The 17,953-nt window shown below is 50.4% G+C and overlaps 1 protein-coding gene across 1 annotated transcript in view; it reads right to left on the reverse strand.

Annotated features, from left to right (window-relative positions):
- The window catches only part of alpha-Man-IIb (alpha-Mannosidase class II b), a 63,655-nt gene extending 45,873 nt beyond the window's left edge, over positions 1-17,782 (reverse strand). Inside the window, exon 1 of the mRNA XM_077653501.1 lies at positions 17,051-17,782. Coding sequence (XP_077509627.1) covers positions 17,051-17,506 — 456 coding nt within the window. The 5' untranslated portion in view covers positions 17,507-17,782. The remainder of the gene's footprint in view (positions 1-17,050) is intronic.
- Between the last annotated feature and the right edge of the window lie 171 nt (positions 17,783-17,953).

Raw genomic sequence — 17,953 nt, forward strand, 5'->3', positions numbered from 1 at the left:
ATGCGAGGTCCGAGTCGTTGCAGCGCACCGGCGAACAAAGGAGGGGGACAGGCAGCGCCCCCCGTGCGCGGCGCGGCAAATTGTTTGCTACCTCTCTGCAGGTACTGCAGGTCGCTGACCGCGCAAGCAAGCGCAGTGTCCACGAAGGAGGAGTGGGGCGATGCGACGCCGCTGGGTGGGCTGGGCCGTGCAGGTTGAATGATGCAAGAAAGAGAGAGAGAGAGAAAGAAAAAGAAAGAAAAGAAGAAAAAGAAAGAAAGAAAGAAAGGAAAAGAAAGAGAAAGAAAGGAAGGAACAAAGGAGGGAAGAAATGAAGGAAGACAGGAAAAGAAAGAAAGAGAAAAATAGAAAGAAAGAAAGAAAGAAGGAAAGAAAGAGAGAAAGAAAGTTAAAGAAAGAAAGAAAGAAAGAAAGAAAGAAAGAAAGAAAGAAAGAAAGAAAGAAAGAAAGAAAGAAAGGAAGAAAGAAAGGCTACTACGCAGGGGGAACGAGCTAGTCCGCGCCCACAGTTGCGCAAGCGGCGAGCGAAGTTCAGGGCTTTCCCAGCAGATTAACGCTGACAGCCGATCTGCGCTCGTTTGCCGAGGTGTCAAGTTTAACGGAGCCGTCCCAGCGCCGCCAGGTCAGCTCAGATCTCCAACGATTCCGTGTCGTAGCCCTGAGGGTTGCGGGGCCGGCGTTACGGACACGAGAACGCAGATCGCGCTCGCTTTACCTTTTCTACTTATTTTTTTTTTGCTTGCACACGTTGACGCGAGATATTTCTTCAACCACTAAGCTTTCTGAAATTTGATTTTTTTTTTTTGCCCCACGCAGCTGTCCGGTCGCACGTCGGCTATGTTTCACCCGCGTCATCGTCCGCATTAGATTTCCGCTCGAAATCTACGACCGACAAGCCAAGGTCGAGACTCCTTGCCGGGATTATACGAGGCCACAGGGGGGGAAGCGGCGCTTCTCTGCGCATGCAGCATAACCGCGGTTATCATTGTTGGCGTACACATGCACTGTCTGTGAACGTTTTGGTGCTGATGCCGTTGGCACGGACAAGGGTTCTATACAATGTGACAAAATAGTTAACAGATGGAAACCATGGACGCAAAACCAGCCAACATTCAAAAATAATCTAAAGACCATGTGCGCTCCAGGCGAAGCGTCTGGTTATCGGGAACTGCATAGGTCGCTAATATGCTGAGACAGCTCTACTTGCATCACCTCCGTGGGTAAGCCGTCAAGTTTACAGGCTTTAATTTTTTTATGCTCCGTATCACAACAAATCTGGTTTGTCACTTGATACCTACATTTTTGCTACAGTGCACAGATCGAATAGACTGAACCACTCCAGGGCACTACGCCCATATTTCGCCAAGACCAAACTTTATCAGAAATCCTGCTTACTCATCACAATGCGCCAGTTGAACTGTTTTCCATCACTGATTGTGGAATCTTCGTATGAAAAAACTGTGCTGAATTGTCACTCCAGCACATGTTGTTACCCTCTCCTGCTTGGGCACCGCTGCTGCCTACAGTATTTGTAAATAAAATAAAATAAATAAAAAGTATTGGTGCGGACTGCACGCACAATCAAAAACCCTCCCCCCCCCCCCCCCCCCCTCACCTCTCTCGCAAACACACGCGAGGCACTCAAGCATGACGCAACGACGAAGAAGAGGTGACCAGAAGTTTCTCAATACCTGCGCAGTAGTAAACGTCCTTTTCTAGTAGTGCTGGATTAATATTACGGGACTCGTCGAAGGACTAATCGTATCCGCAAAACGTAGCCATCCGTGTATACATCACGGTATGAGGCATGTCATCATCCACCAATGAAACTCGGCCTTCGATTGTGTTACCTGTGATTGTGATTCTCGCTTGTATACAGCCCAGTGAGTAAGGCAATCAGTAAAACTGAGCACTGTTCAATTCAAACGAATGTTATTATTCGATGCTTATTTAAACAACTATCCGAGCCCATCGGTCAATAATCAATCACGGCGCGACCGCGTTGGAGAAGCCAGCGGGAAGCACACTTCCTTCTCACACTTAAATTTCTCGGACAGAAACTGTGGCACATTAGAGTAGCGACTGATTCTTTCTCCCCGTCATCGCCGCCCTCTCTGACTTCACGCATACTTGGTATAGAGTCAAGTGCCAAATGGTTTATGTACAGGAGATGTTTACGAAGTACATACAACAACTTAGCCGCTCCTCGATCCCTCTCCTCGGCTACTGCCCTTAGAAAAATGGTTTTAGACAGTCTATAGACTGTCCATAGACTTCTCTCCATGAAGTATACAGACTCACTATAGACAAACCCTAGAGAACAGTCTATATATGCAATACAAATCCTATACACAGTCTATAGATTTATGGCCATAGACATTTGGGAGACTTTTGTCTATAGACTATAAATAGGCACAAATAAATATCTATAGGAAGGCAATAGTGTATACAATAAGTCTATAGACTGTCTATAGACCAATTTTGTAAGGGTGGAGCGTCAGGTCTGCCCACCTATAGCTCCAAGACAAGTTCCCCTCGATTGTGGGGCGATGGAGATTAAATGCCGTGCCATTAGCACCCTTCACCACACCTATATAGAAGGAAAATATACATAAACTGCAACTGCAACCTGACATCACTGTGACGTCACTTTCGAGCTTTTCTATTAGTCAGCAGTGATGGCTTTCCGCTCTCCCTCGTACACATTGCCAGGGGATTGCGTAATCATATGCATAGCCCGTGCAAGCACGGACCGCCGAGCTGAACACGACACTTCGCCAAGCGGGCCGGATGCGTGAGGCACGTCCGAATACATCGGACACCTTTGAGCCCATGCCGTGACGCGAGGTCCGCTCGCCCGGCTGTTCCTATGATGTTAGAGCCGGTTAATGTGAACGGGCTAAAAGAAACGACGATAAGCAGCAAAACGAGCCTGTCTGGGTTCTCGTCCAACACGCGCAGCATTGTCCCGCGCTCAGACACACACAATGCCAACAGCAACGCGCCGAACCTTACAATAACCGTATAAAGCGGCGTATACTGCAGCACACGCATACTCTCGTATTGTGTATTAGCCGAACTGAATTCCACTCCGAATTCACAAAAGGCTGAATATCGCTGCGGAAACTTTTTTTACTCTCCTCTTTACCCACGCAGGCAGCACAAGCCACAAATTGAAGCCATGCAATGACGCAAAACGATAGTGACACTCAGGGACAAGGCAATTAAATAAAACTCAGTATTGCTGAATTAAAATAAATTTAATTGCCGCTGAATTAAACCGATTATATTTTCACTAAACGCTAAGTTAAACAGCTATGTTCAAACCAATCAGCAAACGAAATCGGATAGCGACCGCATCGAGGAAGAGAGCGGAGGACACATTCCCTTCCGATATTTCTACGGGCAATAAGCATATTGTGCTGTTTTAATAATAATAATAATTGGTTTGTGGGGAAATGAAATGGCGCAGTATCTGTCTCATATATCGTTGGACACCTGAACCGCGCCGTAAGGGAAGGGATAAAGGAGTGAGTGAAAGAAAAGAGGTGCCGTAGTGGAGGGCTCCGGAATAGTTTCGACCACCTGGGGATCTTTAACGTGCACTGACATCGCACAGCACACGGGCGCCTTAGCGTTTTGCCTCCATCGAAACGCAGCCGCCGCGGTCGGGTTCGAACCCGGGAACTCCGGATCGGTAGCCGAGCGCCCAAACCACTGAGCCACCGCGGCGGGTATATTGTGTTTTTGCCGAACTGCATTGCAAACGAAAATCATCAAGACCAGAAAATCGCGCTCTAAGTTGTTATAATAGCCAACGGGACGAGCATTTTACGAGTGATTGGCCACATCGCCCCTTTTTTTTTCATTCTCCTGCTCACGCATTAAGACGGCATGATCAACGAGGAAAACATGTACTTTTATAAACCTGGAAACCGGTTGTCAAGTGACATAAGCGGACAGGGAATAAGCAAGCTGGAGTGAAGCCGATGAACACATTGAACGAAGCGGCAGGCAGCCAGAAATTTGCGCATCGGCGTCATATATCCGCGAGTGCACTATATCCGGAAACACCTCCCCCCCCCCCCCCCCCCTTTTATTTTTCCTCGCCCCTCACATCGCAGTGGTGAGATTCCCCCGACACACTTCAAAAGTGTGTCACCGCAGAGCGCACAGGTACGCGCAGGCCTCAACAAAAACAAGGCAAAAGGTGAAACGCAGCGGGGAACGCCTGAGTGAGCTGTGTCAGAAGGAAAAAAAGAAACCGTCGAAGTGCAGACGAGTGAAAACGGGGCGACGGACGGGTCGGAGATGTGTCTGTCTGCGGGAGACGGCGACACGCGAACCCAACCGCGAAAGAGAGAGGCAGTATGCGCCCCCAGAGGAAAAAGAAACCAGGTAAGCGGAACAGCCCCCCTCCACCGCGCCCTGCCGGTTGGGTTTCTTCAAAAAAAATATGTAGGCGGGCGCTTTTTATAGGTTTCAGGACACGCGTGAGGGTTATTCAACACGCGTTCCTTTCGACAGCAACAGTCCCCAAATAAGTCACGCCGTGAGGCCATCGTTAACGGCTGTAGAAGAAAAAAACTCGGACGTCTATATATGTATTTACTTTTCTAGCCGGATACTTTTTTTTTTGTGGGTCGACGCAGATCGCATTCGTGGCAGACCGCCTAACATGGTGTTCCTAGTTCGCCCATTCACGCACACCGCTGATATATTTACGAGAACTCTCCCGGAATGACGGAGAAGGTGCACCGATAGTTCTTACTGGTCGCCCTCCCATACCCCGAAAAGGCCCGGCTTTTTCATCATCATCACCTGCAGCAGCCTGACTACGTCAGCTGCACGACAAAGGCCTCTCCCATATCACTGCAGTTACCCCTGTCCTGTGCCAGTTGCAGCTGCATTATACATGCCATGCTCATGCCCATTCTCGATTTCGACTGCGATGTCAGCCTAAACCCCACCACCACTGTAGTCGGATACAACTCAAGAACAAAGCGGCTTTTCCCCGTCAAAGGACCCCCTTCCAATCAATGGCGTCGGCCGATTCCCATGACCCTGTCAGGGCGACAATGCAGGGAGTTTGTTGTCCCGTCCCTCCAAATTCGGGGATAGTCCTCTGCCTGCATTATCAGGCTAGCAGGGCCATGAGAATCAGACAACGCCACTGGTTGAAGGGGGGGGGGGGGGGGGGGTCCTTTGACGGCAAAAAGCCTCTTCGTTCTTGAGTTGCATCCGACTATAGTAACGCATTTTGAACTGCGCACCATAATTCTCATTGGATAGACCGCAAAATCCCGACCACTACTAAATGGTCACAAGCGACATAATGTGAATTGAGTTTTAATGCGGAATGGATTTAAGAGACCCTAGCGTCGTAAAACGCGCAGAATAAACATGTGCTTTCGCCCACAAGTCGGTGAATAGAGGAACCAAGAAATCCAGGGTTCGACGGAAATTTCCGCCGTAGAGTAACGAACAATAGGAGCTGGCGCGACCAGAGAACGAGCAAAATTGCACAATATCAGCCACAGAACGTACTTACGCAGCAAAGCTGCACGTAACGACAGAAACGAGGCAAGCGAGAAAATACGGGAAAAAAATAAAAATTAAACGAGAGCTGCGCCTGCAATGTTTACGACTCGGAGAGCGCTGGGAGGGCTCCTGAAGACAGCCGCGTAAGTTTACGAGCAGGCGTTTATTACGGCGATTAACATAAGCTTTGCACGGCGCACAAGTAGTACAGACTTCTATACACCCCTATCTGGAGGGCTAGAAATGGGATCGCCGTTGTACGTTGCACGGTGACATTTGTCTCTGGCTGATGAGCCAATAATAATAATACCTTTGGGGGGAAAGGAAATGGCGCAGTATCTGTCTCATATATCGGCGGACACCTGAACCGCGCCGTAAGGGAGTGAAGGAAGGAGTGAAGGAAGTGCCGCAGTGGAAGGCTCCGGAATAACTTCGACTACCTGGGGATATTTAACGTGCACTGTCATCGCACAGCGCGCGGGCGCATAGCGTTCGGGTTGGCTGATGATGATGATCATAATAATAATAATATTAATTGGTTTTTGTGGAAAGGAAATGGCGCAGTATCTGTCTCATATATCGTTGGACACCTGAACAGCGCCGTAAGGGAAGGGATGAAGGAGGGAGTGAAAGAAGAAAGGAAGGAACAGGTGCTGTAGTGGGGGGCTCCGGAATAATTTAGACCACCTGGGGATCTTTAACGTGCACTGACGTCGCACAACACACGGGCGCCTTAACGATTCGCCTCCATAAAAACGCAGCCACCGCGGTCGGGTTCGAACCCGGGTACTCCGGATCAGTAGTCGAGCGCCCTAACCACTGAGCCACCGCGGCGGGACAGGCTGAAAAGCTCCAATTAGCTTTTTGGGACGGGTATGTCGACGACGATCCAGACGATAAGATGTTGCTTTGAGCACATAGAGTTTCTTACTAGTAACCAGAGGGAAAGCTGGCGGCGCTGCACCTGAACCTCCATGGGCGCTCAAAGCATCATGGGGCGACGAGCTACTTGGTGCGGAACAGAACGTTTTTTGTTTTGTTTTGTTTTTTTGGGGGGAGGGGGGGGGGAACAGCGAGTGGCGTTACTGAGATGTCCCGTTCCATCCACGGCGCAGACGACTTTGGCGCAAACGTAGTGCGCAAAAGCCATAGTAGCGAAAACGCAACAGCACGCTACGCCAATAAAAGGTTTTTGGTTTCCGAAATGCCATTAAAAAAACCTATTAAAGTGTTTAAGCAACGACATTTTTTTTTTCAAAAACATTTTTAACAGTGCGCCTGTTAAGCACGAAATATTAGTTTTTGTGGTGTGCATTACTAGGCCAATAAGAGAGCAAGCCATCTCTTATTTTGGGCAAACTTTGCATTCGCATGCTTTTCTGCTCGTTTGTTGCAATTTATAGACAGGATAGTGAATGTTAGGGCATTGCCGATTATCGAACAACGTTTATTTTTGCGTTATTTTTTGGCCATAAGTTGTGGTTCTGCAGTCGGTTGCTCTCCACCCCATGATGCTTAGAGCGTCCATGGTGGTACAGGTGGTCTCAAGGAAGCTCCACGCAAACTCCCATAGGCGGGGCGCCAGCTTTCCCTCATAGGTAATAGTAAGAAACTATATGTTTGAGCCCTGCGCCAGAGCTGTTCGCGTCCACCTCGGGACTTGCGTGTCGCGAGGCCGTGCCTGTCTACACTACAGTTTTCAGCCGAAGCTTACGGGATGCGCCTGCTCTTGAACAAATATACCGCAGCACTCCCTGGCGCCCCAGTCGCCTGGCGTTAGTAACAGCGGATAAAGCATGCACTTGCACTCGTATACTGGGGCATTTCAGGCGACTGGCTTGCGTGACTACACCGAATTATTTTTTCCCTGAACACCCGCAGACGCCAAATTTTTGCTTTCGCCTTTTCTTCTTTCAAATGATGCGTCAGACATTGGAATACATGGATCACCGCATGGTATTCGCCTACGACCGTTAAATAATCTATATTTGAATTTCTTGTTGACACTGTTTCGGTTTGCTCGACCGAACGATGGCTGTGACGTGTTGTTGACACTTGGGTCACGTGAGGCACGAGAAAACCTGCAATATATAAACGCTTTGATACGTAGTTTTGACTCACTACAACACTTAAGCCATGTGGACTGCTTCAAGGGCTGGAATGACAACAAACGACGTATTACCAGTTATACACTCTATGCAGAAAGGAGTGAAAAGGGAGTAAGCTATTGTCTAACGCACACCCTTATTTACTCCCTTTTTACTACCACATAGGCGTATTCGTGTTTAGAGTACATTGCCGTTTTTGTTTTTTCTTTTCGTCTAAAATTAGGTGCCTGCAACGCTTTGATTAGGTGCCTGCAACGCTTTGTGCATACCCGCCGCGGTGGCTCAGTGGTTAGGGCGCTCGACTACTGATCCGGAGTTCCCGGGTTCGAACCCGACCCCGGCGGCTGCGTTTTTATGGAGGAAAAACGCTAAGGCGCCCGTGTGCTGTGCGATGTCAGTGCACGTTAAAGATCCCCAGGTGGTCGAAATTATTCCGGAGCCCTCCACTACGGCACCTCTCTCTACCTTTCTTCTTTCACTCCCTCCTTTATCCCTTCCCTTACGGCGCGGTTTAGGTGTCCAACGATATATGAGACAGATACTGCGCCATTTCCTTTCCCCCCATAACCAATTATTATTATTATTAACGCTTTGTAAGCTGTCGCTGCAGGCAGTATACACGTATGCGGGCGTTAACCAGCTGAACCCGACAGAAGGAACTCGACGCATGACATGCATCGTAATGACCAGCTTAACCAGAAATACAACAAGGACGTACACTTATTCGTGACACGTCGTCGAAAGTTACTCCGTTCTTGTTATCTACAGCCTCAACTATAGTAAAGTACATTCATCTATAACGTTTGTCGCGGTCGACTGCCTAAGGGACTGGTCGCGTACAGACGTACAGATACACGCATGCACTCGAGAGGTCACCCCGGCCGATTATGGGAAACTTGGAGCATTGCCACACGCGGCTACCGCGGGCAGCGGCTTTGGTCCACACCGGCAGACGCCACCAGCCTTTTCGCTCGCTTTTGCATGCGAGGCATGCAAGAGCGTGGGAACTGCACAAGAGCGACGCATACTGCATTCCTTGGCATTTTTCGCCACGTAGCCGCGTGAATTTTGCGAACAGTATAGTAGAGTGCAATCCCTAGAAACGAAACCACCGGAACTTGCGAAGTAAGGCCTTGAGTGACCAGTCCGGACAGGTGCTGGATTACTTGAACAGTGGACTTTATCGACAGGGTAACACAAACGTGGCAGCTGCTGTTAAGGCGCGTTTATACTCCGACGTAGCGCGCGCGCGGCACGGCGACGCCACGTCGGCAATACGCGACCCTCGATACGTCGAAGTATAAGTCCCCCTTTACTGCCTCAAAAAGATAGAACGGGGGGGGGGGGGGGGGGGGTTGCAATGGGACAAGGAAGGTCGAGTACGGACCGAGAGCTCGTTTTCTACAACTGCTTCAACATAAATGCACTACAGTAAGGCGCAAAAAAAAAAAATGTAGCTGGCGAGCCGCCAACTACCGCATTCAGTTCGACCCTCGTTTCCGCGATATATACTGGGAAATTAGTGCAATTCTCGATATAATAGCGTGGTTCGAAAGTATACAGTAGTGCACAGGCCGAGATTCAACTGTAACGGTGCACAAGATCCAGCTAAAATGAAACTCTTTAGCTGCGTGAAACCAGAACTCTCACTTTATGAGTTACCAGAGACTGTGAGTGACGTCACACTGTCCAGTGATATGCGTGCCCCTTCAAGTCGCAACGCGAGCCATGCCAAAAACCCTCGCACGAATGGACGCAGAGGGGGCGGGGGGATCCGGCGTTCCGATCGCCATATACCACTCGCGTTTCATTCCGGCCTGATATATATGTTGCGCATGCAGTACGGCCCAGCAATTCCAACCCATTCTTATCGGCCCCGTTAGACGGAACCCTTTGGCGCAACGATAAAGCGCGGGCGGGCGAGCGTCCTTGATAAACAATGTCTCCAGTAATACGCTCGGAGGACGTCGTTACCCGGAGACGGGGAGCCAGCGAGCGATACTGGCGACGCGGCGCGAATCGCGGGAGTCGGCGCCCGAGATTCGCTCCTTCTCGGCGGCGCCTGAAGGTCAGCGCTTCGAAGGGCCTTGGCAGCGGGAGACGACGCCCACCGCGCAAGGAAGATGATGGGCTTTGAGCGAGCCTTGAATCGCGCATAAAAAGGCGTGCAAGAAGCCGCGCCAGGTTTCTACGCGACTCGGGCAGAGCGCGCAGAAGCAAGGGTGCCGTTGGAAGCGCAGTCGTCTGTGAAAACTGTGAACTGTAACACCACGCTGTATTTCTGTATTTCTCCGCTGTATTTCTTCCATACGTCGAGACCAGTATCCCTTCCCCCCCCCCCCCCCCCCTTCATAACAACCACCACCACCACCCTCTCTCTCTCCTCACAGAGTGGTTCCGGTGCCTGGCGTGAGTGAGAGTTGTCGCGCCTTTCCTTTCCTCGCGACTAGTTCAAAGGACCTAAGGAGTCGAACGTCGAGGCTAGGCTGCCGTGAATGGAGGAAGGAAGCCGAGGTTTGCAAGCGGCTGGGACTCAGCAAGGCGACGTTCGCTAGAATCATTCCATTTGCTACCCCGTCCAGATAGCTCGGTGGCTGTGGCGTTCATCTGATGGAGGCGACATGTAACCGGTCCTTGTGTTGAGAGATGTCGGCAGGCGTTGAAGAAACCCAGGGTGGTCTAAATCAATCCGGAGCCCTTCGCTGCGGCGTCCCTCGTAACCCATGTCATGAGCTGCAGCCACGTCACCGGCCATTTGTGGTTGCGACGTCTCGCGAAGCCAGTTTACGCGTACCTACGCGAAACCCAGTGCGAAGAGCACATTTAAGCCCTCCGCGGTGTCTCAGTGGTTAGGGCGCTCGGCTACTGATTCGGAGTTCCCGGGTTCGAACTCGACCGCGGCGGCTGCGTTTTTGTGGAGGAAAAACGCTAAGGCGCCCGTGTGCAGTGCGATGTCAGTGCACGTTAAAGATCCCCAGGCGGTCGAAATTATTCCGGAGCCCTCCACTAAGGGCACCTCTTCCTTTCTTCTCTTAGTCCCTCCTTTATTCCTTCCCTTACGGCGCGGGTCAGGTGTCCGCCAATATGTGAGAAAGATACTGCGCCATTTCCTTCCCCAAAAACCAATTATTATTATTATTATTATTATTATTATTATTATTATTATTATTATTATTATTATTAAGAGCACATTTAACTGCAGAATTTCAGCGACGACGTGAAATAGAAAAAGGAGGATGGGTAAGAGAGAGAGGGTGTTGGTCCTTTGCAGCGACGGCATGCACATATACAGGCTGTTGCAAAGCGCTCGCAGTAATTATACGTGAGGAGCGGACGTTTCCCACGACAACCCCGCATCAGCAGCAGCAGCGGGTTCCGGGCCTCCACATGCGGGTTAGCGGAACGCGGCAGTGGCAGTCGGGGAAAAAGTGTCAACCAGGGCTCCTCGGCTCGACGAGCCAGAGAGCGACAGGCAGCGTGAAGGCCTCCCCCCTCCGTGCGCTGCCAATCCGGCCGACAGAACGCAAGTGTAGGGAGGGGAGGGCACGTGGGAGAGAAAGCTGCGGTCCCCAGCGCGAGCCCAGACGCGTTCTGCCTCTCATTCATCTCCTCTCTCTCTCTGCCAGCCGCGGCGAAGTCGAAACAATGTAGCACAAGCGGCACATGTGGCATCCGCACGCGCGCTTGCCGAAACCCTGGCCCGTTTGTATTCTACATAGGCCTGTAAATAGCGCCTTCTCCCTCGAGTGCCCCTGCAATGCTATACAAACGACAACTGCTACAAACGACCCCTCCAACTACTAACTGCGGCTATAAATTATTCACACCGCGGAGGCTCGACAAACCCTGTCGGGCACGCCGATAGTGAAGACCGGATTAAACGCGGTCGCGATTCAGCCCGCAGACTCGTGATCGAATACCGGCCGCGGTGGCCACCTCCCGTTCCCCTGCCCGCAACGGCCGGGGGAAATTGAAAACCTCCTGAAAGTTCCCGTGGGAGAGCGTGGTCGGGCCGGAGGAGAGACGAGGAAGATCGGCGCAAGAAAACGCGGAAAACTTTATACAAAGACTATTTGCATACTGTACAGGTGAGAGCAACTGAGAGTGCCTCTCAGTTAAGGGAGCTTCTTAGCGGTCGGGAGTCTCTCCCAGCAAAAGGTCTCTCTCAAGAGGGGCTCTTCCTGGTACCAAACCAGCAGCTCGTTAAATACCCTTCGTATTCCCCAGATCCCTGGCTGGGGAATACAGTTCGAACAATGATGTCCAATCACACGATGGCACTGTTGGTACCGCCCAAGGCAGGGGCCGGTGCTGACGCTCTCTCGCAGCTCGATCGATGGAAAGGGTAGAAGACCCGGTCACGTTGTTGTCAACAGCCTCCAAGTGGGCGCGTACGTTGGTCCGGACTGCGCCCATGTGGCCCAGGAACGCGCGTGCGTGACAGGAATGTCAGGCTGTCTCCCAGCAGGGTTTGAAAGACCTAGCACTTCGTCGTCTGATGACCGGAACGCGGAACCTCTGTCGAAGGCGCAGCTCTACGCCAAATTTCCAACCCCAGCGTGACTAAGGAGGACAACAGGCGGTTCGTCGACCCCATGGCATGTTCGAACACGTGGGGACGCCATTGTCGTCGCTGCCTCTGCCATTCCTTCCGCGACCGCCAGTCTTTGCGGTCGCATTTCTTTGGTTTTCTGGGAATCCTGGTAGGGGAGTCCGCGTCTTTATTCATTTGGGCTGGAAGGCACGCCAGGCAGAACAGAATGTAGGATCTTGGGTGTCACGTGTAAGCATGGCGAGTGTGTGGCGCAACAGGTCACGTGGGTTCGCGGCGTCATCACAAACTGCTCACCGAAATAGTGAGCAAACTGCTCACCGTGGAAGGTGGCAGTTAAATTAGCGATTGGTAGCTCAGGAATAGCAACCTGGGCCGCGCAAGGCACACCGCTTGGGGCACCTGCCATCGCAGGGCAGTGGCGCGCAGTTGGGAAGCAGGGAGGAAGGCTTTGTGCAATCTTTGGAGTCATGCTGCGCCCTATGTCAGTCACCTTCAAAAACATCGTGAAGAAAAAAATTTTGATTTTGAATGAAAGTAAATTGAATCAGTTCACTGTAAACGCAATGAACGATAGAAAGATGGCCTTTTTAAAACGCCAATCATTACTAATACGCGTGCGATGTGCACCCTTTCCGACTCACCCCTTTCCCCGCACGCACACACACGTGGCGAAATAAAATAATACCCGTGTTACACGGGCGTTTTCAACGACAGTTCAGTTAACCGCCAGTTGAGGATTTCAACTGCCGTTGAACTCAACTGGAATCGCCAGCTGTTACACGAGCACTTCGCGTTCAGTTCAGTTAACACTCTAACCACATGACCTCGCGTCTAGAGCGAAGTTTAAATAAGAAAAAAGCAGTGTGTGCATTTTTTTTCTTGTTGTAAATGATCGCAGTGTATATATTCCTTACTATGGTGACAATTATTTTTGTGTACTTTTTGCTTTGCGGTAGAAATTTGTGGGTTCGAAGCACACTGAGCCAAGACAATCCAGTAATACCCCTGTTACACGGGCGTTTTCAACGGCAGTTCAGTTGATTCTCGGTTGAACTGAACGGCAGTTAGCGGTGTTACACGGCAGTGCTAACTGCCGTTGAAATCTCAACGGCAGTTGAGTTCGACTGAGATCGGGGATCCCAGTTGAACGGCCAACTGACAAGATGGTGACCTACAGACCGAAAAACTTGCCCTCTTACTGGATTGTCTTGGCTCAGTGTGCTTCGAACCCGCAAATTTCTACCGCAAAGCAAAAAGTACACAAAAATAATTGTCACTATAGTAAAGAATATATACACTACGATCATTTACAACAAGAAAAAATGCACACACTGCTTTTTTCTTATTTAAACTTCGCTCTAGACGCGAGGACAAGTGGTTAGAGTGTTAACTGAACTGAACGCGAAGTGCTCGTGTAACAGCTGGCGATTCCAGTTGAGTTCAACGGCAGTTGAAATCCTCAACTGGCGGTTAACTGAACTGTCGTTGAAATCGCCCGTGTAACACGGGTATAAGAAACGCTTCTGCAAGCCGCAAGCGAAATCGCCTCCCGCAGAGCCGCAGGATATGCATCTTCATAGCGGAGACGGATTTAAACGAAAGAGACAGTGCGGGACCCTTTTGCGAGGCGGAAAGAAAAAAAGAACAGATGATGGAATGCCGAGGGGCTCGCTGCGTTGGAAAAAAAAAAAAAAGAGGCACACAAGCAGCCTGCTACGCAGCTGCGCCTCCCGAATACAGCCCGACAAAGGTTTTTTTCCAGCTGTCAACCCAGGCACGCAAAAGCACAGCGGAAGACAGGCGCTTCACAATTTGAACGCGACGAGAGTCCTCTGGCGCAGCGGCATCATTGCTCATGCGATATCATTTAGGTCACAGAAACATTTCCAACTTCTCTGCCACGAAATTCACTGACTGGTCGAGAGAGGTCACGTGACCTTGTGACGTCAACACAACCTGATTGTGAGCAACCTTGGATTGTGAGCAAACTTGGAGGTTGGCCCACCGGCAAAATTCCAAAGGGACCCCCCAAAATTTTTGAAGTAGGCCCACTCCAGAAAATGGATTAACGCGGGTTAGTGGGAATTAGCTGGTGGGTTACTGTGGATTACTATAATCCCATATCATAATGCAATGGATGGTGCTAGGATTAACATTCTAGAAAGTGATGATTCGTGCACACCATATAAGGACAATGAAACCGGTTTCAACCGTAGTTTTGGCGGAAAAATAACAAAAAAGACATTAGACACTCATTGCAGACGACATAGCAGGCAACCTAAATAGTATCACGTTATTCCCCTTTACCAAGTTCTTATTATTGTCATTATTGCTTTTTCACCGATTACGCAATTACGCCGGGACTGCGCCGAAGCCTCCACGTGGCCTATTCGGCAAGACACAGCAGCAAAGACAGGAAACGATGTCATAGGATCACAGTTATAAATACAGCAAGGAAGCAAATGCATACTTGATTTCTTTGAAATAAAATAAATAAGAAAAAGTGCCCACTGCCAACGTGGAAACATTGAACTCGCGGCTGGACGTGGCCGTTGACGTTCGAAGCGAGGTAGGAGAGACACAGAACGGGTTGACACATCAACAGCACATCAATAACAATAACACATCAACATGCCCACTCGGAGCATTACGGGCGCGAACTAAAACGCAATGAATATCCCGCACAACGCGAGTACGCCGTAGAGGCGCAAGAACTTCCAGCTACAGCGAAATAACGGTTACAACGAAAGGGTCATTCTCCATGCGTGCACCAATATGCATTTCTTTGAAGAGAAACACTAGAAAAGTTCCTCGCACGATGAAAAATGAAATGGAAATTGGTTGTTGGTGAAAGTAAATGGCGCAGTATCTGTCTCACATCTCGGCGGACACCTGAACCGCGCCGCAAGGGAAAGGATAAAGGAGGGACTGAGAGAAGAAAGGAAGAGGTGCCGTAGTGGAGGTCTCCGGAAATTTCGACCACCTGTGGTTCTTGCACTGACATCGCGAAGTACACGGGCCTCCAGAATTTCGCCTCCATCGAAATTCGAGCGCCACGGCCGGGATCGAACCCGCGTCCTTCGAGACGATTGCAGCCCAGACACCGATTGTACACGCACAAGAAAGCTGCTAGCCTCAAGTGTATTTTATGACAGAGAAAAAAAAATGAACTAGGGTGACTTTTTTTTTCAACGCCAGCTCCTGTACGGCCTCGGCAACTTACTCCGTAGCCTGTCAGTGCCCGCTCAATGATTAACTAGCTAGAGAGAAGCGCTCCCGATTACGCTTATCGGTCTGTACACCAGCAGAGCACCCATGCCGTGAATAATACCGAGTACATATTGATCTACGGCCTGACCGAATGATGCTGATCCATTTTGAGTAAAGCCTAAATTCATCGAAACGGAAATCCGTGTGCTCAACAAGATGCATTGAAGAAGCAGAGATACGAGGGGGAAAAAAAATTCAGCACTGTGTCGTTGTTATGACTTCGCATAATTATTCAAAACAGAATCTCTACACGCTGAACGAACAAACACCAGACAGCTTGTGCAGCCTAAATAAATGCAGCAGAAGAGTGATAACAAATGTACAAATAGACTGACACTGCGGGAGGTCGAAGTTCATCAGTGCGTTCATGCGAAAAGCACAGATGTCCGAAATGATAGAGTAGAACTCTTCGAACAAGGCTCCCTTCAAGCTGCGCATAACAAGGGCGCGATCGAAGATTTAGATCAGTCTGAAAGCCACGTCGCGCGCCTAGCTCGCTAATGGCATTTCCGTGTTTGACGCAGAAAGAAGATCCGCGCCAGAATGTATAGGAGAGCACGAAAGATATATGGAGAGCATACATTCATGTGCCCCATCTCTGGACACCGTTTTATCGCAAATGCTTTGCACAATGTCGGCTCACATCTCCGGCAGATCATGCAGCGTCAGGTGCATATACTGCGCAAGACAGTCGAGTGAATGCCGAGATAACGTGCCGAGAGAGTTCTGACTTGTGAAGCGGCGTTTTTGCTTTCAAGTGAATGGGGCTAACGTGCAAAATTAGAGGCGGAAAGACCGGGAAAAAAATAGTCACATAGCACGAGATAGCAGAGCGCAGTTGGCTTCCGGAAGAGGACATTTCTGCTCTCGATTCGGAAGTTACGAAATTAAGCAGTAGGGAGATTACCCGTTCGCGGAAGCCGTCACCAACTACATTCAAAGCATTGCCGGCATCTATATTTTAACTGTATATATTTTATATTTTAACTCACATAGCCGTTCCGTATATGTATCTCCTGCGGCGTTACGTAACGTTTGCACATTAAAAATGAGTGCATGCAATTAATTTGCAGAGTGCCGCGGTCGTTTTCGTGACAGACCGCAACCGACGCAGTTAGAAAATGAAGAAAAAACGCTGGGATTACGGTGAGAGATCACGGCTGGTTTCCAATGAATCAAAGGTGGAACAAACCGGGCGGAGAATACAGTATCTGTCAGCACTACAGACCTAGCTGAACAGCATCGATTTTACATCGTGCAAAAACCCAACCGTAGACTGGTCTGCACGTTAGCTAACTACACTACAATATAGATCGCGCGAAACATTATCGCGAGTCATTTGTATAACTACTACTACTACTACTCCCAAACGCCCCCTCTACGAGGCGACGCGGGCGCATAGGCGCGCATATTTATCGCGGAGCTGGCATGCAGCTGCATCCTCCGTCCGTGGAGATAACGTCCCCAAGGCGGGAAAGCCCCCAACTGTTTGATCGTGATGTGCGATGCCAACGAGGTGATGCCGGGTTCGAACAAACACTAGTGGTTACAAGCACTCCGAGATTTGATTTCTCACCTCGAGCGGTAGCTTGGCCCACTGCTTTCGTGTTTCGTAGTACCGATTCTCGAAGGTTTGATTCCAATAGCTCCTCGACTGCGGCTTGAAGTTGAGCGTCGGGTACACATCGGGAGTATGGATATCCACATCACGCCGCATCTTCAGGGCACGGCAGTCGTCGGTAGCGGACAGCAGACCCTTTTTGCTCCACGGCCACACGAACGTCGACTTGGACGACGCTTTGTCGTCCACAGTGTTGTCCGAATCCTCTAGTCGGTGTTGATCGCCATACAGCCTCCGCTTGCGAGGCCGCTCGGTCAACTCATCGGCGTCCTTCGAGTATTGATAGAAGAAGACCAGCGCCGCGCACACGACCAGGCAAGCCGCGATCAGGGCACGCACCTTTGCCTTGCGGCTCGTACACTTCATGGTGCTGGGCCGTTCACTCAGCTGGGACTGTGGCGACGATGGCATGCACCAGTTACGCGATGTAACGCGTTAATCGAAGAGATAAATGCATAATACCCGCACAGGCGCAGCGCAAACCAATGAAAGGCCTCACCGGACAGCGCTACAGGAGCTAAGCATCCAGCGAAGCCGAGAAAGCAAGACTAGCCATGGCGCAACGGCGAGCGAATGCAGGGGAGCAAGCGAACTGCTACCGCTGCGAGGCGATCGGCCGTAGCCTTTGTTAGGCCTACATAGCAGACGACGAAAAATCGAACCGCCGCTGCAGCGGCGCTGCGGTCCGAAAACAAGGGGGCGAGGAGAACGAGGGATGCGCCGAAAAGCGAGCGGGCCCTGCAAACGTGGCGTCCTCTGGCGAGAACGCAGGCAGCAGCGCTCGGGCAGGCACCGATGCTCCGCGACGAGAAAATGGGCTGCTCGCGGGCTGCAGCTTCTCTGAACTTCGCGCGTTAT

Source organism: Amblyomma americanum, chromosome 2, assembly GCF_052857255.1.
Source record: "Amblyomma americanum isolate KBUSLIRL-KWMA chromosome 2, ASM5285725v1, whole genome shotgun sequence".
Classification (NCBI taxonomy): domain Eukaryota; kingdom Metazoa; phylum Arthropoda; class Arachnida; order Ixodida; family Ixodidae; genus Amblyomma; species Amblyomma americanum.